Source organism: Polyodon spathula, chromosome 18, assembly GCF_017654505.1.
Source record: "Polyodon spathula isolate WHYD16114869_AA chromosome 18, ASM1765450v1, whole genome shotgun sequence".
NCBI classification, from domain to species: Eukaryota; Metazoa; Chordata; class Actinopteri; order Acipenseriformes; family Polyodontidae; genus Polyodon; species Polyodon spathula.
Window position 1 is genome coordinate 25,268,698 of NC_054551.1, and position 25,894 is coordinate 25,294,591.

Genomic DNA, 25,894 nt, shown 5'->3' on the forward strand with positions numbered 1-25,894 from the left:
AAGAGTGAAGTCTTTAATTTCTATTGGTGTAACTGTGTCATAGGAGCTTAGCTTGTTAGAACCTTGGTAAAATTTATTGAATTCAATTGGCTGGGGCTGAAGGATCCCATTGTCGTGTGGTTTGCAGATTATTTTGAACTCATTCCATTTAGTTTTAGTCAGATTTTTTTCTACAGGCATCTGCATTGGATATTCCATACAATCTAAGCATCACGTTGTATTTGCCAACATCTGCATTTGTTTATTAACCAGAAAAGTCTTCTTGTGCTATTGGAGATCACGAAATGTGTGTAATTATCTGTGGGACTCTCATGAAGAGTTACAGTGTTCAATACATTGTGTGTTCCTTCTTATGTTAAAAATAAATTGCAGATATAGGTAGTAACAGGGTGTGCAGTCGTTGTGCAATATATCACGGCTTAGGTGTGTGATACAACCAAGTGGTACATTTTTTGCAAAACCACCTATGAGTTACAAAATGGGATTGTGGTCATCAGACTGCTCTGGAAATCTTTTCTTTAAGGGCTTGGCTCTCCTAACTTAAAAACCTTCAACTACAAATCAGACTACAGTTAATTCACAAATGCTTTTACTGTATAATACTAGGAACTAAGGAAACACTACTTCTTTCATTTCTAAACGTAGGTTAATATTAGTCACAAAAACATTGCCAACTTTTCCGACCACTTAGCCGTAAAGATCACAGAGTAATTAAGCCCAGGAGTTCCTTCTCCATGGTCGTTTGGCGTTCCAAACATAGCCCTCAGCCTGGCCTTGGCTGAATGAAGATGGATGTTGCTGACAGTGAGTAACAGCAGAACCCCTCTATTGAAGGCTCTCTCCACCAGTCTTTGCCAGAGGGATCGTTTGTGCAAAATTGGAAACAGACTCTGGAAGAGGCTGACCCTCAGTCATAGCCTGGCTGAGTAGAAACCTTCCCCTAATCGCTACTTGTCAGTTGCGGCTTGCAGTCTACTTCTGTGTATGAGAAGGGATGTTTAACTGTCAAGCTGCTGTTCTTCTGTCTTAGTCATCTATGTCTATTGACCCCTTTACTTAGATTTGTCTATTTCCTCCAGTTGTTCCCCTGCACCAAGAATCTCTAATGTTCTAATACTGCACAATGGTCTCTTTAATAACTACAGGATCAGCTGTAGTCAACGTCACAGGCATTGGATTTCAGTTGAAATTGGGGAGGGCGTATAAAAAATTAGGTTAATGTTATTTCAATAGATAAGTGTTAAAAGCCTTTTTTGTCTAAATTAGTGAGGCTTTGACGGGAAAGTATTAGATAACATCAAATCTCTTTTTGTAAATCGGTGCATTATTTGGCTTTTTATCACTAGCTTTGTCACTGATCCATACTGAGAATTTTCCACAAACTTTGATAACATTCATGTTTATGAGGGGAAAAATGTATGTGTCTTAATTTTCAAGAACTCACTTGATTACTGGTACAAGGAGGCATTTTCAAATATGCAAATTCTACAGGCTTTTACCTTCCCGATCAAGAGTTCTTCAGAATCTGTAACTATGCAAAACATCAGAGTGTAAGTCTGGTAAATCCATTGTAAAGACCCAAAGCAATGCTGAAGCCAAGACGTTCAGACTGGGTAGGCTATGTGTCAGTGAAAAAAAAGTAGAAAAATGCATCAGCAACAATAAAAATAGAAGAAAGTGAAACAGCTAGGCAAACTGGGGATTGTTAGACTGGAATGGAGACACAAACTGGGTGGCACATATTCACAGCATGAGGGTTTGACACCTTGGCTTTCATTCTAAAAACTGATTTGCTACGAATCATCACACAGACAAGACCACATTAGTAGTTCCAATAGTTCCAATTGTTTCATTTCTGTTAAACCCAAACATCTTTTGTATCTGGATCTGATTTTAAAGAAAACCTTGACCCTCTTCAAAGTCAGGGTGTGTGTTTAAATCTCACTTTATTTTCCAATCACTGTTTGGTTGAAAATAATATAGCAATTATACATTTACACAACAGTTATTTCTGGAAAACTGGCAAATGTTTGTCAATAAGCTCTTGGATTTCTTTTAAAAAGACTCATCTACACTTAATGCTTGCAGCAGATTACCAAAGGGTTCAAGAAATCAGCACATTCAGAAACAGGACAAAGAAGACAGTGAGATTCAGAGACTAGCAATATTTAGCATCTGTTGTTGTTTTTATGGTATTTTTCTTTTTTAATTGAAAAAATGCCATCAGATTTGTGAGCATTAAAGTCTTTAAATGGCCCTGCAAAGACTAAACATTTTTGGCAAAAGCCACAGTTATTAGTGGTTGATGAAGTCACAGAAACTAAACTATACAAAGTTTCAAAGAAGAAAAGTTTTTGCATAATGATCTTAAAAATAAACGTAATTAAACAAGTGTCTCCTGGTGCCAGCCTCATTAAGATAAAAAGGGTTCAAGTCACTGCTAACAAATTGTAGTCTGGTTTTCTTTTCCTCTGGGACAGCCTGTAAACTTTATATTATAAAGCAGCCCCGAGACTCTGTGTCTTAGACTTGCCAGCTATCACTCATGAAGTTGGGATCTGTAACATTCATTTCAACTGTACGTTTTATGAAGACTTGGGTAGAAGCCAGTGTTAAGCAGATTTTTTGTTTGCTTTTCTTTTTAAAATACAATAACTTTCAGTCTTCCCAAAAGAAGTGCGTTATTATATTGCAACAAATGAATACATTATAACAGTGAGCTTGACTCCACAGTGACCCCCACTACCACAGTAAGCCCTACTGAAAGATAAGGGTCTGCAGCCAAGGCTGAGCAATGCATTTTCAAGAGTTTGGAGCCTCCCATTTATGAAATATGAATAAAAGCAAAGACCCAACTGGAAATAAAAAAATATATACACACACATGGATGAAGGCTATATTTGCATCCTGAGCCATTCGAAAAAAAAAAGGCATAATACCACAGTAGTGAGTGTTAATTCGTCTAGAGGAAAATATACTTGAATTTTGACCCATTTAAATTCTTGAGACCATCACTTTCAATTCAAATACAAAATGTCTCATTTTCAATCACTCGAGAACACCCACAGTACAGAAATTTTCATTAATGAGCAACAAAATGAGAATACTTTAAAAAACAATGTCAAGCTGGTAGATTTGTGTCTCAGAAAAACTGGAGAGGACCGGAAAATTAAAACAAGGTAAAGGCAATCATCCAAATAAAGCTGAAGCACTAACGGGTAACGACATAGAAAGTCTGTACAGCACTGAAACACTAAGTTTTAAAAAACCCAACTGTACTGCTCAAGCTCGTATTCTTTAATATTAGCATCACAAGGGTATCCATGTATTATAAAAAATAATAGATGGGCCTCTTCAGTGAGTTACAGGAAAACAATTCCATCTTGGGTTTCTGTGACAGATTATAAATTATGAGACCAAAGGTCTCGTAATTTATGAGGTCACAGAAACCCTAGATGGACTGATTACAATTCCTGCATTTCCACCCATGTGATTTTATATTATGACCCAGCCTGCTTATATTTCTTTATTCTAAAGAATGCTGATATGGGACTGATAATATTCCTTGATTTTCCAGCCATTGATTTTACATTACTGTATTTATCAACCAGTGTGTTTATATTTCTTTATTCCAAAAAAGAGTCATGTATGGCATGGTGTCACAAATAGCTCTGTGGTGACGTCATGCCATGAAGTAGACGGACAACAAAACTATGAGTGCCAGTTTAATTATAAATAAAAAGATTTAACAAAACAAAACACCACACACAAAAGAAAACGGCACAATGGCCAAAATAGACAGACAAGCAGACATGGAACACACAAGCACAGCATATGCATGGTCAACAGCCAGTTTATCAACAAGCACTCACTGATGGCCACGCATTCTCACGATTTTATCTGGATGGGGCATTTTAACCCCACCCAGGCTGTCAAACAATAATAACAATAAAATAGTTTTTACCCACACCAAACCATACATTTTAAATAATAATACAACAAATAATATAATACAAACAGGGGCTGGGTGTACCCCGTCACACATGGGCATCTGAATCCTTCCACAAAGCTGATAGTAAATCTAACGTCATTATGTCTGACTCGCTGCATTCTGATTAGGGCTCTCATCCATCTGTCTGCCTTGATTTTGTACTAGTAAACGCCAAGCCTTCATTAGGCAGATTGCATTTGCCTATAACCTGATAAACCTAGATTTTATACAAATACTTGTAACTTTTATTGTGAGAGCCTTTTTCTTTGTGTGCATTGGATTCATTCCTGCCTCAGGCCTGTGGGAGAGGAGAGAGAGAGAGATCAGTCCAGGAGACAGAAATACAAACCACACTTAATCATGAGACAAAAAAGTGGTACTAACTTTTCCATTCATGTATTGCAATGGTTTCATTTGTGAATTTGATTCCATTAAGAGAAGCCAAGTAAACTACCCTGTCAGTTTGAAATGGGTTTTAATTGAGGAAATAAATGTTCCTTAAGTTCCAGTCTCTGCTGCCAAATTTACAAATTCAGAGAATGCTGTTCAAGGATTATTATACATACTAGTAATACAAATAACTTGTTCATTTATTCTAAAGTTTTGGGCTTGAACAGATATAATGAATATATATATATATATATATATATATATATATATATATATATATATATATATATATATATATATATATATATATATATATATATATATATATATAAAAAAATAAGACCGTGTTGTGTTTAAGCATTAAATGACATTATTATTTTAAACAGACCCAATATGAAGCATGCATTAGCTGTGTGCCAGTTTGTAGTCCAAGCGAACAGGAGATAAGCAGATTATTTGAAAGAAGTTGTATGATAATGAAAATGATGATGTCCATTATAAGACCCAGAAGGAGCCATTGTCAATTACTGTCAGCAGGGTGTGCAGTTAAGAGCATTTTATTAAGTATTTTTCTTAATAGAGTGTGACATAACTTCTTTTTTTGCCCACACATTGTTCTACTACTGCAGTATTATAAACATTTGCGCATTTTCGTAACCATGTGGGATACAGAATCAGCATTTTATTTGAGTTCTGTTTGCAGAAGACTGAGAACATTAAAAATGACTCCATTCCATTTATATTTGTAATGCAATGATGTAACCTTCCTAAACATGGCTGTTAAGTTTATATTCCCTTGATACTGGTTGGTGTAGATGCATAGCTGTGCCTCTTTCTTTTTTATTGAGTGCCAATAGCATTACACTGCTGGACAGAACCTATTGTTGCTAGAATTAGTATATAGATTTGGATCCAATTTAACACAGCCAAGACGTTGCTATTGTAAAAAAACAAATTAACACAAGCAACTAAAATAGTCCCATTTGTCATCTGATCATTGCAAATTGATATTCAATATCAATGCAGTGACAATGGAAATGAAACTGCTCTTTACCAAAGGGCAAAGGTAACAAAATGTTTGCTAATGGTATAAGCTATTGGTAGAAAATAATGGTAATCCATTGCAGTGGTCGGCTTATGACTCTGCTAGGGTTTCTTCATTGTAATAAACTTGTATTAAGTCAAGATGGTACTTTTCAAACTGTATTGTAAGGGTCCTCAGAAATGGGGCTTCAGCAGCCATGTCATGCTCATACTCTTGACATCACTCATTTTTAGCAAGATTGGTTAGGCTTTTCTTGGAACGGCTTGGTCTGAAACTCAAATTTTGTGCTTAAACCACCTCTATGTTTACAATTCAGTCCGGTGTTTTCCAAAACAAATCAATGTAGAGAGTACAGAGAAAAGAATAAAGTTCTTGTGAATGTTCTTGTTGCATTTAGTAGAACAAGCAGTCTGGTATAAAAGTTAATACTAACTTAAGTAATAACACCTTTACAACGTAGCCCGTCCGGGATAACACTGACACACCCATCACCAGAGTTGTTTTGAAAACCGGCACAGTGCTGGGATGCTAATGCGTCTGTGCTCCTGTAGCTGTCAAAGTGGCTTTGGAAAGCAATCTGTTCACAAAGTTGGCATGCCCTGTGTGCAGAGTCCTGGAGTCTTAGGCAAAAACATATGGTGTGGCCAAAGGGGATCTCTAGTACCAGTCTTCCTCATTGCAAAATGTAAGTGTTGGATTACACCACCATAGCCTGAGGGCTTCTTGTCAGTATTGGAACTCTGGACCACCAGGGACCATCATGTCAGCCAGTCAGCAAATCACAGCCATTCACACTGCCAGCCTGGGCCAAACGGCTCAGAAAATAGGATTAATTAGAAAGGCTTTCACATGTTTAATAGTAAAAACAGTGGCCAGTTTATGTACCTGTTTATGTCGGGAACATTTAAAAGAAATTAAATGGTTGGATAAATAAACTAATGAAACAATAATAGTGAATACTGCTAAAATCTTTCCTTTCAGAGATTGGACCAGTCACTATTACCACAGATCCAAAGAAGTTCCAGTATGAACTCAGGGAGCTTTATGTACAGGTAAGTGCAGAACAAGCATGGAAATACCAGAAGATTTAGCACCTTAGCAACATGAGCCAGGCCCAGGGCAGTGGTGATTAAAGGGAATGTTCATCTAATAGCTCTCCTGGGGCCTATATGAATTACATATGAAAAGTGTCCACATCAAAATTGCCAATAACTGGCACACTTTGTGGAAGTAGAGAGGAGAGAATCATAGAATTGAATGGCTGTGGAGACTGGACAGGACTGGTTGCGTATTCATGCATTGTGTACATATTTGTATTTTATCTCAGCATGTGTGTGTGTGTGTGTGTGTGTGTGTGTGAGAGTTGGCTAAGTACAGCTTTTATTAAAAAATAAAATTGATTCAACTGGCGGAAAAAATGAATTTGCTTTACCGGGAGACACAAGCCTTGCCAAGGAGGAATCTCTGTCATGTGTAACCCTACAAGTCTGAAAGCAGCTTCTTTTCAGGGTTCCTTTCTTTTAATACAACTCACTGCAGCCTTATCCCTGTGGGTAGAGTTTTAGGATCATTAGATCTTTTTGGTTCTAAGAATTATAAACCAAACAAATCAATACAATTGAATATATTAAAGGGCTGTGGGGATTCCATTCTTTTTAATACAGATAGCTTGCTTACAGAGAACAGAGAAGACACATCCCTTTGCTTAATTGGAGGATCAGTACTTGGTCCTCATAAATGTGAAAATGAATGTATTTTACAGTGAGAACCAATATAGTTCAAATAAGATTTTGCTGTTTTATCTGTGCTATGCAGGAAATACTCTGCCATGGAAAAGCATGAGAAACCTTTGTTGTACAAGTCTAAGAACTTTTCACTTGACCCTTGGATACAAGCTTGGTGGAGAAAATGTGATGGTTATGTTGCAACCGATTATTAACTAAAAAAATAAATTAAAAAAAAAAAATACTTTCTCTTGTTACATTTCATTCATTAGGATTATTCATCAAGTATTTTTTGTGTTTTGCATTTCTGTTAACAGGGAGGTGGAGATTGTCCAGAGATGAGCATTGGCGCGATCAAGATTGCTCTGGAAATCTCTCTGCCTGGATCTTTTATCTATGTCTTCACAGATGCCAGGTCCAAAGACTACAAACTCACCCATGAAGTCTTGCAGCTCATCCAGCAAAAGCAGTCTCAGGTGAAAGAGAAACGGATGAAGTTGCATGCTGAAGCGTCTCACGTGTTGTGTTCTCTTACAGGAAGTAGTGAGTGGGTTTGATCACATCTCCATCTTTATTTGTCTTGGTGCTGTGCAGGTTGTGTTTGTGCTTACTGGAGACTGTGATGACCGTGGCCACATTGGTTACAAAGCCTATGAGGAGATTGCCTCGACCAGCTCAGGGCAGGTCTTTCATTTGGACAAGAAGCAGGTCAATGAGGTAGGTCTGCTTCTGTTTATGTATATTTGATCACAGTATACTATACAGTGTAAATTAGAAAACACAATTTTACATGGAGCATGTCTGTACAAGTCTACACTTATTGTACATAGGTTGTCACAGTAATGTGTATCCCCAATCTGGCAAAGGCACGAACTAGTCAGAAAAGCTGTTGCACTGGGCCGTATTCACAAAACATTATTAAAATACCTCAAACCTTTCTTGATTGTTGCAAACAAAACTTTGAGATATCCCTATAACTCATCTCAGCCATTCACAGGGTTTTGGAGATGATGACAGCTGTTTTGTAAAGCTGCGAAAAAAAAATTAATTCCTGGGATGTTTGTGGTTTCATATGGTACAAAACAAGTAACGTACTTTTGAGGAGAACAAGAATAGCATACTAACTCATAGTTTCGAACGGGAACTATTAGTTTTCGTTCACAGTTATACAACACAAAGTTAACTTCCTGACCAGAACAAAAGATCTGGTTTGATCTAGAAAGAGAGAGTATTGGGCAACCTATGTTGTTCATGTCATTGAGTAGTAGAGAAATTAATCATCCAAATTAAAACTGTTGTGGTTTATAAAATCTCTGTTTGCCCTCTTGTGGTTTGGGTTATGTTAGTTTGGATTTAGTTTTTGTTTTGCTGTGAAAAATCTGTATCGAATTGAATGCAGAAGAAGGTATTTACCCCCTCACTGAAAAATCACCTGTTTAACAACTAAGTTGCCAGTTAACACCAATGTACAGTGTTTGCTTTTATGGGGATCCCTGGTTTAGATGCCTAGTTTTCCTGGAAAGCTCATTGCTGTCCAGGTTCTGTCCCTCAGTTTCCACCTGCTCCACATCTGCTTTAGATTCATAATTAGAGTATCTGTACAGACATATATATGTTTACCCAACAACCTTAGACTGAATATAGTTGAACTTTAATCCTGGTTGGATTGGGATGATTTGGATTGCCTTGACCAACACACGTGCATTAATGCAAATACTATCCTTGTTGTTTTATGAATTAGCGAATGGTAGTTTGGCATCACATTGTAAAAAACTGAAACTGTTCACTTAATTTTGGAAAAGCTATAATATAATTGTCTCTGTTCATCTACTAATGTGTCTTTATACCTGATGAAAAAAGACTGTGTGAAGATTGTATGTTGTTGGCACAAGGGGTACTCACATGTAGAAAAGGCTATTTTTTTTAAATGCAAGAGATGATGCATAGACTTCTATCCAAGTGGCCCAATATTAAGGGATAGTTTCACTTAAAACTACAATATGTACCAGAAGGGAGTTCAATCACAACCCATAACCACACGACAGATATAGTATAAGCCTGCAGGTGGCTTTTCCTTTGTTCACCAATATGAGAGTATGTACAGCATTTCTTAACTAAGAGATTGACATTTGTCATTCACGGCTTAAACTCCAAACATGCATAGCTCATGCTCCAAACCTTAACTTCCTATCTGTTAAAGTGTTTCTGCATGGCCATGGAGCCTTGTGGGTATTCCACTGAGAGTCAAGATAGTTAAGACTGGTTTTAATGGAGGTCTACAGCCATTTAAACTGTTAACTTTCATGGCACATGCTTGGGTTGAGGGGAGGATGGCAGGTGTTAGACCTTCCTGTGACCCAGGCTAAACAAATGGGAATAGAAGTCTGGGCCCTATGTTTTTTCCAGGTTTCTGTGTGCATCCCTTTGATGACCCTGCAGGCAGGGGGCTATAATGTGAGTGCCGAGGCAGACACCTTCAGTTCAGTGGCGGTTTGTGTATATGGGCGCAAAGGGCACCGCCTCACCAGTTTAAATTAATAAGTAATAATAATGATCTAAGTTAAACAGTAGCTACTATTATTAACATTATGATAATTGTTACCTGCATTACAACACGTTATTTTTCACCCCTGCCGCACACAGTAATGGGGTGGGAAGAACAGATCAGAAGCCTACGTTTCCAATTGGTTCTGCAGCGCTGAAGCCTTTCGCCCCTGGACCACATGCACAGTAGTGATTTCTGAGATCTTTGACAGTTATGAAAGTGTATAGCTGTCATGACTACAGTATGATATTCTAAACAATCAAGCCACTTTTAAAATAGGTGAAACATGTTTTAATGTCATAACTACAGCATGCTCCTGCAGAAAAGAAAGTAAAATAAAATAAATCGCAGAGATTCGTCATCTATTGTCTGATTAAACCTGGTGCCCCACATTTGTTTTCCCTCTGCACTAAAAGTAAGCATAGGGTGATATGGTTATTCATACTGTATTTATATCAAATACTAGTTATTTACATAGCCTATTACTTCTGTAGGCCTATTTATTTGAATATACAGAAATCAGTAGCCTAGTATCTCTGGTCATTTATATCACAGGCTTTCGTTTCAGTAATGTAATGCACGGTAGCAATTACGGGAGGACAACTGAAGAGCAGTTAAATACAGTTCATCGAGTGTAAGTAGTATGTAATGTTTTTTATGTTATATGTGGATTTGGGAGAGGTGAAATACAAGGGTTATGATTGGGGAATAAGATAAGAGTTGGTTCTCCGTCGCCCCACCCCTCTCAAAGTTCACCAGCCGCCACTGCTTCAGTTGTTCCAGCGCAACCACACACCATCTAGGGAAAAACTGGCCCCAGCACAGGCATTGACAATCCTGTCTTGAACGTGATAATGCATTGTTTAGGTTGTGTGAATAAAGTGTTATATGCCCTTTGCTAGTTGATTGTCTCTTTAAAAAAAGCATGTTTCACTAAAATATAAAATCCTTCCTGGTTTCTGGACTACTAAACTGCAGTCAATTCATTGCACCCATGTGAGCTGAGAGTGATTGCAGATCGGGGCCTCGTTGATAGGTGCTGTGATGTCATTCAGACCATTAGCCATAATTAAAGGGCAGTTGGAGAGTCACTTCTGTAAGATGTTTAGATGTGAGAAAATAATAATTTCTCAGCCAGTCCACATTTGCTGTAATTGCAGCCTTTGGATTATTAAAAAGGTTTTTGATAACTGGGCTTTTCTAGTGCATATACTATATACCTTAATTGGTGAGCTAAATGATTTCTTAACACATGTTCTACATTTTATACCAAAAAATAGGTATTTGCAACAGTGACTGCCAAGGCTGCTTGGATGAACCTCTGTTGTACAGCCTTGGAGAATTAGAAAAACACATAATAGATACCACTGCACTTGTGGCATGGCTTGCTCATTAAAATATTTTGTATATAAGAGAAGGAGACAATTATCTGTTCAAGGCTATTAAAATGTTTAGTAAATAAGGGATAGGAGGGGTTAAAAATGGGCAATCATTTCAAACCACTCCACCATTACGCACTCCCAATACTTTTTGGAGGGTAATGAATATAATCTGCATAGATTATTGTAAAATACAAAACTACCCTATGATGACAAAAAAGGATAACACTCCTGAAATATTTTCTACTTCATTTCATGTTTAAATTAAAGAGGCATTGTATCTATTCTATTCTTCCATTTAGATACTGATTTTGCTGTGCTTTCTGATCTCTTGATTTAACATTGGTTATTCAATAACTTTCAGAGCCTTTTTTTAGAAGAGAAGCGCCTACTGTATCTGTTACATGTGTCCGGTCAGAGACCTGTGTAAAGGAATGGGTCAGGCAGATAGGCGAGCACAACAAAAGCTGCCTAATCTCTTTCCTGTGGGACTGAGAAAGTATAAGCAGGCAAAACGCTAGATCACTAGAGGAATGAGCTGGAAATCACGAGAGGAACTATGCATGGCTGAAAGCAGATGTTTAGGTTTGAAACATACAGTAGCAAGGTCAAGTTACCAAGGTGTGCTGATTGTGATACAATGAAATCTGTTATGATTAGGGGCTGCCATTTTCAATGACATCCCTCATCATTGAGTTATATACACTGTACCACACACACAACATTGCAACACACAACCATTCAAAGGGTTTTGTGGATTATCAGCACCCCCCCCCCCCCCCCCCCCCCCCCCCCCCCCCCCCCCCCCCCCCCCCACATTTAAAACTGCAGGATTTAGACTCTACGGACGTACTTTCCATGCGCCCCAAAGTTGCCCGCTAAGCAGGCTACCCTGTAAAATATTTAGGCACCAGTAATACATTCATACAGTATCTTGCCTCATCTCATTACAGTTCTTCAAAGGGCCTTGTTGTATGCAGAGACCTGCCCAAGCAATGGTTTAGGTAATGCTTAGCAGTGGGTTTGTAAACCTCAAAACCCTATAGCAGGTGTAGTAAAAGGAGAAGTAACACAGCGGCAGCACTTCAGCTTCAGAGGTGAGCTGACAAAGCAGTTAATTTGTGTTATATGGAGGCTATCATTTACAATCGCCACCATACAGATATTTCATCCAGATTCTTGGAAAAAGAAATGTTAGTACTGCATTTAAATTGAAATGGCTTTTGAAATCTCATAGCGAAACAATACAAACTACTGTACAGTAGTTATAAAACTGATGTATGATGAACCTCCGTATTGCTGTTTAGCATTCCTTACATATAGGTTAAAAACGAAATAACAGTGTTATGATTTTGTCCCTAAACCCCATGATGTAAACAAACCTGTATGCATACTGTACAGCGCAATGTCTTTTGTAAACTTGTGTTCTCTTGGATATGAAAATGTTTTAAATTCTAGTCATACCAATGGTAATTTAACAATAAACACTTCATATATACTTGTAACACTTCACAATTACTAATCTTTTTCCCCTCCATTTTACTTCACAAGCCAGTCTATCAGGGGGGCTGTCCTCTGGGGATGTTTTATTTGTATTGTTCTCTTTCAGGTGCTCAAATGGGTTGAAGAAGCAGTCCAGGCCTCCAAAGTCCATCTGCTGTCCACCGATCACACCACAGGGGTGACAAACACCTGGCAGATCCCCTTTGACCCCAGCCTGAAGGAAGTCACTGTTGCTCTTAGTGGCCCAGCCCCAATGATTGAGATCCGAGACCCACTGGGTATGGGTCAGAGCAAATAAGAATTTGATTTGATTGTCTGATTATTTATTAACAACATTATGGACCCTTTTGACCAAACTCTAAGGACTGTTATAAAAAAGAATTATAAACTTGATTTTGGGTTAATCAGGGCTTTGAAAACAAAAAAAAAAAGGAGAATTGACTTCTAACCTTTTGTTAAACAATTTAAATTAAGGTTTTATGAACTACAAACTTGATTTAAATACAGTTTTGAAAATGGATTTTGTAATAATAGCCCTTGACAAAATAAAGTAGGCTGTATTTACAAAGCTTTAACTTTAAGAAAACATGTTTAAATTGAAATTCTGTTTAATTAATAAAACCAAGTAAGATATTTATAAACTATAGAACTGTTCTGTGCTGTTGATGATTTCCTTACCAACAGTAAAGAAGTTTCATAAATATAAATCTTTATTTTATTCATAAGAAACACTTGTGAGTTAAAGCTTTGTGAATAGAACCCAATATTCCTTATAACAGTCCTCACAATTTAATGAATTGGGGCCAATAGTATATGACAGAAGAGGTCCACTTGGAATGTGTAGAATTGGTAAAGAAAGATTACAATTCATTATTTTCTGTTTTCTGCAGGAAAATTGATAATGAAAGACATTGGCCTGAATGAGTTGCTGCATATCCCAAACTCTGCCAAAGTAGTGAACATCAAGGACCCAGTCCCTGGGATGTGGTCCATAAAGGTAAACCCCTGTTTTACTCAAATATTGTACAGTAGAACTGAAACATCTCTTCATCTTTCCTTTATTTACTGTGTTCAGAATAGGTGAATGTTTATACATATACACAAGAGGCATGGATGCAAATTTAAACCGTTGTTTTAAGAGTTGAACTCACAAACAAATAAACACATACTCTGATAAACAGTCTCCCAAAAAACAGCAGACTCTTGAACTGAAAAAAAAATGAACTGGAGGGTGCACTGACGGTCCATGGCATGTGTTGCTTCATAGAGCTGCCAGATGTTAAAAACGGTAAAGTTGGCTGTAACATCTGCATTGACAATCTCTAAAGTGGAGATGCAAAAGGTAAACTAGACTAGCCTTGCGATGCATTCGAGTACAGAGCTATAAATTCTACTTTGTGGGTTTTGGTGGAAATATTCTGATGCTGCCACACTTATGTTTACCCATGGGTCGCTGTGTTAGGGGAGGGTAAATTCCCTCATGTGGGTACAGAGTGGTACAGCCATTATAAATCAATCAGTTTTACCCAATCAACCCAAGATATTCCCCTGTGCAAAAAACATGTGTATTTTAACTGAATAATTGTAACACCCAAAATTAGGGGCTGTTCTTACTGTATTTTGTTCGCTTACATAGCTCTGAGGATTCTACAACATTTTGTTTTCCCTGTAACTGTAGCAACAGGCCACTGAAATACATCGCCCTGAGGCATATCCTGTTCTCGTTTATGGTACCATTTTTTATTTGAATCTTTACCTTTCCTCACTGTTTCCTCTGTGTACCAAGACTGGTTGGTCAATTACTGCCAGTTGGAATGGATCATATTAGAATATTATTATGTTTGTATTTTTAAATGGTAGAATTAAATCAATTAATTCATTTACATTTAAAAGAAAGAACTCTATGCCATGGAGAAGTTTGTAATACATTTAAAATATCTTAAAAGCGTTGCAGTGTTACAATTCTGTTTTTGTATTTTAGAGTTTTTTTCTTTGTCATTCTGAAACAACACACTTAAGGAGAATGCAAAACATCCATTGGGTCTTGATTACTAAAGGAATTGTGTTACTGTCTTTGTCTGTCTATTAAATCTTGACAATCCACCAAATGTACCATCAGGTTTAGGGGTAGATATATTAAAGTGTTGCGGCTGTCGCAATACTAGCAAACGAGTTGGAAGTCTAGGGTGAAATGTATTAAACAAGCACAGTGCTGTTAGAGACTTTTTTGGGGATGCTTTGCGGCAGCAGTCTTTCTTTGTGGTTCAGCCTTAGAGGCAAGGGCGTTCTTGCATAAATTTGCAAAAAAGGGGGTGGAGATATTACATCTCAGATATTTTAATGAGATGTAATAAAGATGCCGACAATTACATTAATTTGTTAAGAACTTTTGAAAGCATGTTTTAAACAGTCGCAATTGCTGCTAGCATTTCCCAATCCGCTTTTTTTTGGGCGTTGCCATTTGTGTCAATGCATTTTTGAGGCGAACACCCAAATACCTGTTTTTCCCTAAAAGCAGGCTGTACTTATATATGCAGCAAACCCCTCTAGCTTATTCTGAACACCTGTATAAGAAAATGAATCACACCCATTCTATGAATGTGCAGGTGGTTTGTAATTGTGCACAATTTTACATTGCACCACTCTCTTTATTAACATTTTTGTCTTAGTACATACAACAAAATGTATACTTTGCACATTGTTGTACCAGAAATGCAAACTGTGGTATGTTTGCGCTGTTACTGGCCCATCTTAGTACATCTACCCCTTAGTATCAACCATTTTGCATATAACTCTTGAGTCACTGAGTTTTCATGTTAAGATTGATGCAGGATTTATGCTAAATGGTGTGTATAATTTACATACACTTGTATGAATTTTTCATATGCTTCATCACTGTGTGAAACCGTTTTAATCTAGTACAGTGGGAATACCATTGTCTGTCATTTTGGGTTTATTCTACTTGTCTTTAATATGGCATAGGATGGGACATGTTCCGAGAATGATCTAGGTGATGGTGGTGAAGTGGGAACATCACACATGACCCCAATTCCTCTTTGCACTTCCGCAGAATCCAACAACATTTTCTGCATTCCGGAATTTCTTTTGAACTCACTGATGACTGGTTTTGGCTTCAAAGTTTATTATATTTTATGACCCATGGTAACAGTTTAGGAAGACTGTAATCCAAACAGTATGCAAACAACCAGAAAGAATTGGATTCTGGCTTCAAGCCATGTGCTTTTTAGGCCTGTCATAAAAACAGAAGAGAGGAACGGAAAGTCTTAAACAAATCCCTCTATGGACATATTTTAGCTAGAGATGGGTCTAGGTGCAGGAGACAAGGAAGTGGGTTCTTTATCCTTTTCCTGCTTTGGAAATAAGTGGTTTAACTAGGACTATAGTTGAATAACATTGTTAATGTAATTATGTAAAAAACAAATATGGCTATTTTGATGCATTGACATCAACATCCCAAAGCAATGAGATTCCCATGGCAAAGAAAACAATGCGGTATCTTTGAAAATGTTGCAAAACAACAGAAACAGCTTTGTTTTTCAAACACTACTGTAGTCCATCGAAAATACAAAATTAGGGTATGATTTTCTAAGAGTATGACTCTCTTTGGAAGATTGCTATTTTTTTTTTTTTTTGAAGAAAGCATTTGAGCTGTCATAATTCTAAATAACTTCTGTAGTCAAGGATGCTTATAAGGTCTCCCTGCTATGAGATGCTACCTACATCTTCATAGGGAAGCCCAGAAGTTAAGCTGTGGGCTCTACTGATGTTTCTGCTTAGTGTTGGGGGTCCCCGGAAGTCATTAGCAGTGCTAAGGTGCATAATCTGAGAAAAACAACAGCCAGGAGGGTTGAGTTAAATGAGACATAAAAATGAAACACTTTAAAAGGAATTTTCAACCCTTTTTAATTTTCAACCCTTTTCACTTCAAATAACCCTGAATGGCTATCGTTTTATAGAGAAATGAGGAGTTCTTTCAAATAAAATAAATTACACAAAAAATCTCAAGTCAAATTAATCTGCATTGAGAAACCTTTTTTGTTAAAAGTTAAAAAAACAAAACAAAACAAACAAAAAAACCCCTCTGTGAGTGCTATTGCTGCACTCTTACATTTCAGCTGGCTTATATATGCTTTAGCAATTATTTATAGTGTACACGTGGGACCTCTGCTAGATGAGCTATCCTGGATGAAAGTAAGTCTAATACATTTGCAGGACAGTGCTCTATAACAGTATTTAAACAAAAAAAAAAAACATTGTTTCAGATTTATACTAGCTATTTTCTAAATGTTTTTAACAATGATGGTCATGCTCAGATCATGCACAACCCGTTGTAAATAGATGACAGAATCTCAATGAGAAAAACTAAACAAACAGGACATAGCTTCTATGGATATTCACGTCACCAAATAGTGATTCTAATACCGTGCCCTTGTGATAATGGGCAGTGTTACACTGCCAGCAGTTTTAACAAAGAACAACGCAAGACTAAAAACCTAACCATTTGCCAAGGGAAATAATAAAAGAAAACAACCATGACAGCAAGTTTGTGTTTCTGAAAAATGTTTGGCAGATGTGTTTTTATTGTATAATTATCTTTCAGAAATAAATTCACAAAGATTATTTTTTAGAAAATATCTGTGTAAAAAAAAAAAACCAGAAACATGTGCGCTAATTGCAATTGTGTTTTTAAACATATTCACCTTGTTGGTATGGTACAAATGTAAAGACTCACTAAGTGAAGTTAGCTGATACATGAGCATCTGGGCAGAGATTCAGAATAGCTCACCAGGACTTTCCTTACCCACAGGTTAGGACCACTTAGGAGCCTTCTGGTTTGGATTTAAGGAATACCCATCATGTTCAACAACAGGTGTCGTACTTAAGGACTATTTCCACTCATGGGGAATATGACTTCTTCCAGTGGATTATGGCTAGCATGGCCCAAACACTGCACATAAGAAAGCAAAGATTGTGAACGGACATGAAAAAAGTATTGTAAATAAATAACACACCTACTGACATTAATTAATGGACAGTTTCATTGTTTCTAGGACAGGCATATCTGAGGGGTAAGCTAGATCTAACTCTGGTAGAAGAACGTTAAGCAAGTCATTAATCTGGAAAAGCTAGAAAGCTGTCCTGCATTTCAGCAAAATCTTTGGACAGCCTGGTAATTGATATATATATATATATATATATATATATATATATATATATATATATATATATATATATATATATATATGGTTTCTCTGGTTTTACTATTTATAGGTATGTGTTTGGGTAAAATAGTGGAAGAAAACTTGCTTCCTTCTGCTCTGACAATATTCCCCAACTCTGAAGATTGGTTTTTTCCAGCAGGACAATGCTCTATGCCACACAGCCAGGTCAATCAAGGTGTGGATGGAGGACCACCAGATCAAGACCCTGTCATGGCCAGCCCAATCTCCAGACCTGAACCCCATTGAAAACCTCTGGAATGTGATCAAGAGGAAGATGGATGGTCACAAGCCATCAAACAAAGCCGAGCTGCTTGAATTTTTGCGCCAGGAGTGGCACAAAGTCACCCAACATCAATGTGAAAGACTGGTGGAGAGCATGCCAAGACGCATGAAAGCTGTACTTGAAAATCAGGGTTATTCCACCAAATATTGATTTCTGAACTCTTCCTAAGTTAAAACATTAGTATTGTGTTGTTTAAAAATGAATATGAACTTATTTTCTTTGCATTATTTGAGGTCTGACAACACTGCATCTTTTTTGTTATTTTGACCAGTTGTCATTTTCTGCAAATAAATGCTCTAAATGACAATATTTTTATTTGGAATTTGGGAGAAATGTTGTCAGTAGTTTATAGAATAAAACAAAAATGTTCATTTTACCCAAACACATACCTATAAATAGTAAAACCAGAGAAACTGATAATTTTGCAGTGGTCTTTTAATTTTTTCCAGAGCTGTGTGTATATATATATATATATATATATATATATATATATATATATATATATATATATTTAGATATAATCTTCTTGGAATGATAATATAGAAGGAATTCCTAAATTGACTACTTTAGTTTCGTACGAAACCCGTTTTATTTTTTGTCGAAAAAGTACGGTAAATCTCGGTTTATTCTAGATTTAATTTAATCCCCTTTCCTCCAAACAACGGTTTAGGTTTAACCTTCGCTCGTTCAGTCTAAATTTTAGTGTCTGACCTCTGTTTTTTTACTATTACAAGCAGGTACTGGAGACAAAAAACAAATAAGTACTTCAAAAGGAAGTTTGTGTGCGGTTTATGTAACGGAAACATTACTTTGATGTCCTTATGTAACACCTATATATATATATAATATAATATATAATATATATATCTTATATAATAAAGTCTTATTTTAGATGTGGGTATAATAACTTCAGAAAAACAGTTGGTCTGCATCTGAATGTTCTCCACTTGGAAGAGTTTTGGCTGGATAATTCTAAAGGATCAATGTTGGAATTCCAGACCATTGCATCGTTTTTCATTTTATTCTTGTCAATTTGGAATGATGTATATGTCCAATTTGAAGCAAAGCAGGAGAACTCATCTTAACATGAAAGAGGTTCGGGGGGAGATGGTCTTGTTGTGGGAGTCTATACTTCATAAGCTCCACAGATAGTGATAAATCTGTCCAGCTGTAAAACAAAATTGTGCTTGTTTTGCTTTCATGGCCAGCCCAAACATGCATATCTGAGTCTGGATATACATTAGTCAAATGAATAGACATCTTAGCATCTTAAACCACTTAAAGGTGCAGATGTGAAGCCAGGTTTTCAACTGGCATTAACGATGCATCTTGGAGCACTAGGACCGTACTGGTTCTGTCAGTTTACATGTGTATAAAAAACAAACTTATAAAGACTTTTTTCATTAAGCATCTCCTGTAAACATTCCCTGTAGTTTGATTATTGGTAACATCCAATAAAAACGGTTGCCAGTGGTCAAACTGTTCTACGTGCAAGTGCTGTTGTGAATGTAAGTCACAGTGACCTACATTTTCAGCACAAGGAGACGAAGGTAGGCTGCATGTAGATCCACCACTGTTTACATCATGAAAATAATACCCAACTGTGCCTTTGCTGTTGATCCAAGAGTACATGCTGATATTCTCTCTCCTTAGACATCCAGCAGTGGAAGACATTCAATTCGTATTTCAGGCCTTAGCACCATTGACTTCAGAGCTGGGTTTGCAAGAAAGCCTACACTGGATTTCAAAAAGACTCTAAGCAGGCCTGTGCAAGGTTAGATAATTCCTTTAATACTGAAAATACCAAAACAAAGCCTTTTCTAAACACTGTAAACATTTTTACCACTTCCATGAACACATTTGTTTACACATGTCTTTAAATTAGACTCTTAAGCTTAGTTTGAATTTGACATTATTAATTTTAACAGTTCATACACATGGTACAAACCGAATAAAACTGGACTTTTGAACTTGGTTGGTTTGCATCTGGAATTGCAATTACATAAAAAAGAATGTTGTCTAATTTACGCAAATCTTTTCTTGAATCTAAACGTTAATTAATCAGTTTAAACATTCATTTATTTTGTAAAATAAAATGTACTCCCCAAGTGTCTCTGTATTGTATCACAGCCTCCCTCTCCCTGTGTAGGAATCCCCACCTTTGTCCTCCTAAACACCACTGGAATCACCCCCCCTGGAAGAGCTGATCGTCTGGAGCTCCTCAGCATCTCAGGTGCAGTCCTCAAGACCATCCCCATCCGCTTCTACCCCAAACGCAACCCTTACGGCATCTGGAACATCACCGAATTCATCCCTCCCAATGAGGCTTTCTTCATGAAGGTGACTGGCTATGACAAAGACGATTTCCTCTTCCAGCGAGTCTCCAGTGTCTCATTCTACAGCATTACCCCAGGTCATTATTGCTCATTTTACTGCTAGATACATTTAAATGCATGGATGTCTTATAAAAAAAAAAAAAAAAAAAAACAGATTCTCCCTGATTCTTGAGTGCTGATTCTGGGGAGAGAATGGCCGTGTCATAATTTACGTTGTGTCAACCAAATCACCGCAAGTGTATTTATGTATGTAGTTATTTATTTTTACACAATAGTCAATTACAACTATATAGATACAAGACACATCAGCCAGTCCCCAACTTTATTACAGAGCTCAGGGTTAAATTGATCATTTTGGCTTGGTGTATTGGAAAATGCCAGTAATAGCAGGAGAGGACAGGAGTGCTGCATTCTTAAACTGCCAATTTCAACAAAAGTTCCTTGTTTTAAGCATTTTCTTACAATAACCGCATTGTTTAATAAGTTGAAAATGCTCATCAAAGGGTTCTATTCAAATGAGTTACAAGTTAGTACAGCAATCTCTGGACTAACTTAATACCTAGTTTTACAATCCTCTAGGGCAGTGGTTTCCAACCCTGGTCCTGGCAACCCCCTGTGTCTTCTGGTTTTCATTCTAACTGAGGTCTCAATTACTTAACTTAACCCTTAATTGAACTAATAATTTTTCAGCTCTTAAACAGTTGCAGATTTAAAGTTAGTTAACATTTTTACATAATTAAAATCTGCAACTTTTTAGGAGCTGAGAACAATTAAAAAGGTCTAATTCAGCACATTGGTAGTTCATTTAAGGGTCTAGTTAAATAATTGAGAGCTCAGTTAGAATGAAATCCAGAAGACACAGGAGGTCCCAGGACCAGGGTTGGGAATCACTGCTCTAGGGGGGTAAGGGTTTGATACATTGTGTTAATTACAACTGAGAAAAACCTAACTTGTAGTCTTTCTGGACACACTCAAATTGTTGCAATTGAAACTATCCTGCCGACTATTATTACTACTGTCCTTCTTACAAACCACAGGATCATTCACAGTTAGCATGCTATGTTTAGTTTGTTACAACTGACAAACTTAGTTTTATTTGCTTGCCTGATTACAAAAAAGGTAGTTGGGTACATGCACCTGAAATGCGTGATAGGGACGTGCACCTTAAGTTTAATAACCTGTTTGTGTTCCCAATTGTGAAAAGGTGCTTCTTCCATTGTGATATTCAGTGTTCCTATGTCATATCGGCAGTGTTTTTATTTTGACTCACAGAGGCACCGAAGGTGACTATGCCTGCACGGACTCCTGGTTACTACTTAGAGAGTGGAACTCTCTCCTGCTCAGTGGAAAGTCTGATACCCTTCACATTACGCTTCAGCAGAGGCGGGACTAAACTTGGAATGGATCAGTTCTTCAGGTAGGACTGGAGAGCAGTCTAGTTCTCCTCCCTGTCTCCTACTAGACAGCAAAGATTACTGAACTGACCAAAAGGGAAAGTGAACTTTGCAGTATGATGAAACTTAGAATTACTGTTCTATTTTTAATGATCTGTGTAATTGTACAATTAAGGTTTCATTTATATCAAGGCTTGCAATCATTGTAAGACAACACCATGACACAATATCTAATCTTAGCACAGCTGTTATTTTCTGCTAGATTATTGATGATCAAATTTGTTCATTGCAGGGAGTCTGCAGATGTCTCCTGGGAGATTGCTCGGGTCACTGTGGAAGATGAAGGATACTATGAATGTATCGCCATCAACAGTGTGGGCACTGGCCGTGCCCAGACCTATCTGGATGTCTCAGGTAAGGGCAGTCATTAACCGTCATCAAGGGTTAATATAGCAATATGTCATTATTATCTTTATCATCCTGTCCTAAAGGCTGCATAAACAGAACACCACCATTAATGAAACTATCATCAGCAACATACATATCTACTGCTAGTCTGACAATAGTGACAATGAGAAATGTCACTGTAACAAAATTTATATACAGTATCTTACTATGAATTTTATTTCCTTAATTAATGAGTTTTTCACATGCATGGCTAAAAAATAAGCATTTGTGGGGTCCCTGAGGGGCTTACCTGGTAGAAGCTAAGCTGTGTGGTGCACAGGTTGAGTCATATAGCACAGGTTCACACCCTGGCTATGCAAAGTAGGCTGGTCTTGGCTGGGGACTCCGAAGGGAGCGTCACGTTGGTTCTGGTGCTCACTTAGGTTAGGGAGGACTGTTTCTCCTCATCGCGCTACAGTGCAGCCTGCTGGCCAGCTGCCCAGTAAGCTCGAAGGTGAACACTGGCAGGGCTGGCCTTTGTACTTCAGAAGTTGGTAGCTTGCTGACAGCCACGCTTGATTTCCTGGGTGTAACGAGAACCTTCGGGTCTCCTGAGCCATGTAGGGCATTGCTGCACTGAGGGAAAAAGCAATTGGGCATTACAAATTGGGAGAAAATCAGGAGAAGACATCCCGCAGATTTGACCATTTCTAAAACTGGATTTTGTTTATGGGACTATATGATAACTACTGTTAATACATCGTTCCAAACTGCTATGTGGATTTTACTCTGCTGTGTATGCTTTTGTAACACTGTTTTATGTTAGTTTGTTGTATTGTTTTAGTTTCAGTGAAAACTTTTAAGCCTACCCTACTTCATCACAGAGTAACCGGTTTGTTCTCCCTTTCCAGTGCTTGAATTTACAACGCTCAGCGAACTGATTGTTTTTTAAGTGGTGTTTTAAATCACTGACCCGCACCAGACAGAAGGATTCTGTTACCATGACTTTCTCCCCCTTAAAGTTAGATTGGAATCTGGCACAGTACTTATCAGCAAGGCATTAATACGCCATCCCCTGATACCAAAAAAAAAAAAAAAAAAAAAAAAAACATGCCAAATAGCATTCAAAATGTAATTTCACTTTCCTCAAAATATCCTATAAATCACACTTAGCACAAATGGCCTTCTTTTACAGACACACCATCTGCAAACAGATTAGAATATAGTTTTGAGATAATTAAACCCCATTGAGCCCTGCTAATAAACACTGCAATAAGTTTTAATGGAACATGTATGTTGTGTTGAAGAAATTGAGATTGAAATGACAGTGCATACTGTACCATTTCTGTTGGTCTTTTTAGAAGAAAATAACTGATTAACATCAGGTAAATGAATGTAAACGATGTACATCTGATAATGCGGATACAGCTTGGTTTTCTTTGGAACAGGATCAGTATTGAGCTCTGTTACTGATGGAAAGGAGCCAGTGGTAGCAATGTGGTCCCATGCTGTACCCACTGCAGCACAATTGAAACATACCAGCAAATGCCTGTGGTGAAATGTAGCAAGCCCCATTTAAAACCCACACATGCATTATGCTAAATGAAATGAAATGTAGCTCCATAGCCAGTTTAAAATATTAACCAGCATCTAAGCATTGTGAACTGACTGTAACACAAAAAGACAGCATTTTAAGATATAGCAAAATGAAAACACACACACACTATATATATATATATATATATATATATATATATATATATATATATATATATATATATATATATATATATTTAGCTCAAAGAGCCAGCTGCCCAATGTTTCGATATGTTGTACATATCTTTCTTAAGGGAGCCTGTGTTTGAATCAAAACATTGGAGGTATTTATAGGTGTTTGATGGCATGACAACTACTTGTTATTGTTTATATTCAAATCCATGATTTATTCTTACATGATGTAATGGTGTTCTATATGTGACATCACTTTTACTTATATCTTTAAATCTATATTAATTCTAATTAACATTATTTTATATAAACTTATATTTATATTATCATGCAATGCTGGCTCTGAGGATCAGCCTTGATATGGTCTCCCCAGCGCATCAGCATGCACAACTTTTGAATTAATTTTGTTTATTTAATTATTTTTAACTTTTATATATTTATTGGAATTAATTAGTTCATTCTTTTCTGTTGAGTCCCGCTGGCATAATTGTGTTCAGTCTATTTATCCATTTACTTTCTTTTATTCTTCTATATGTGGCATTATCTAATTTTAGCTGTTCTAATACTACAAACCTTACATCATTTATGTCATGTCCTTGACTGGTGAAGTGCTGTACTATTGGCTCATTCATTTTTTTATTTCTAATTAATGAAAGGTGGTTCTGAATTATTTTATATAAAGTTGTTCCAGTCTCTCCAACATATTTTATTTCATCACATTTTTCACAGGCTATTCCATAAACAACATTGCTATTTTTACAGTAGATATTAGTTTTTAGTGGATATGTGGTGTTCTTATGTTTAATTATATTTCTACTTTTGTCCATGTTATATATATATATATATATATATATATATATATATATATATATATATCAATATACTATAATAATATATAATATATTTGTATACAGTGATTGAACGCTCAATGCACTACAATAAATGATAATATCTTTGTAACGCATCTGTAGTTTAGACAAGGTGTCTTAAGTTTATTATTTAGGACATTCTTCACCAAATAGTGTAATTTCTGGTGTCTAACCTACCTTAAATAGTGACATAGATCTTTAGAGATCCCAATCCATGGCTCATGGCATTATGTGCCATTTAAGTATTGACTTGCCCATTCTGTAGGTGTAAAGTCTGAGAGGTGCAGGCACTGTATACTCAAATCAAATCTTCATAACAATACTTATGAGCTTGAGAAGTGGCCTCAGCTTTCAACAGCAGTTTGGCAAGTTATAGCGACTGGATTAATCTTTGACTGTAGCACAGCTGTTGAAGTCGGGATTGATTGAGCTAAAACTCCAGCCACTGTTTGAATGCAGACAGCTGGGCTGCTTTGAACAAAGAGCTATATTAATATGCTGTCTCCAGTATTTCAATCAAGAACATACTGAGATTCTTTTATAGTAAAGGATTACATTTTTGAAAATCAGTATTTTTTGCTGATGTGGAAGCAGAAAAAAAAAAACCTGTCTCGTGGAGCACAATCTTTAGTCTGGTTATGTACAGTATGTAGCTATGAAGTTTGCTCAGTAACGAAGGCAGGCTACATTTAAAGGTATTGAACTTAACCAACCAAAAAAAAAAAAAAAACACTTTCTGACTTTCATGACTAATCATCTCCAATCTCAGCTCAAATGATGTTCAGAGTTTTCTTAGGCAGCAGTTACTTCCTGGGAATGCTATAATTTTTCTCCAGGGAAATTCCAAGCTGTTATTTACGCGATGCCAGAAAATCAAAATAATAAGTTGATGCTTTATATGTATCAATTCATTAACAAAACATACATTCATTTTTTAGTATGATGGTCAGAAAAGTCAGTTTTGCTCGGTAACAATATGAAAAACGCCTGAGGGCAATATTAAGATTCTTAAGATGAGAAATGAGACTGGTTTGATTTCCTCCCAACAAAAAAAGAAAGAGCCCATGAGTCAGCAGT

The 25,894-nt window shown here is 36.9% G+C and overlaps 1 protein-coding gene across 1 annotated transcript in view; it reads left to right on the plus strand.

Annotated features, from left to right (window-relative positions):
- LOC121331076 (hemicentin-1-like) overlaps window positions 1–25,894 on the plus strand; it is an 86,027-nt gene that overhangs the window by 4,837 nt on the left and 55,296 nt on the right. Inside the window, 9 exon segments of the mRNA XM_041278232.1 lie at window positions 6,408–6,478; window positions 7,468–7,626; window positions 7,745–7,867; window positions 12,684–12,855; window positions 13,468–13,574; window positions 19,757–19,877; window positions 20,253–20,516; window positions 21,712–21,856; window positions 22,126–22,247. Coding sequence (XP_041134166.1) covers window positions 6,408–6,478; window positions 7,468–7,626; window positions 7,745–7,867; window positions 12,684–12,855; window positions 13,468–13,574; window positions 19,757–19,877; window positions 20,253–20,516; window positions 21,712–21,856; window positions 22,126–22,247 — 1,284 coding nt within the window.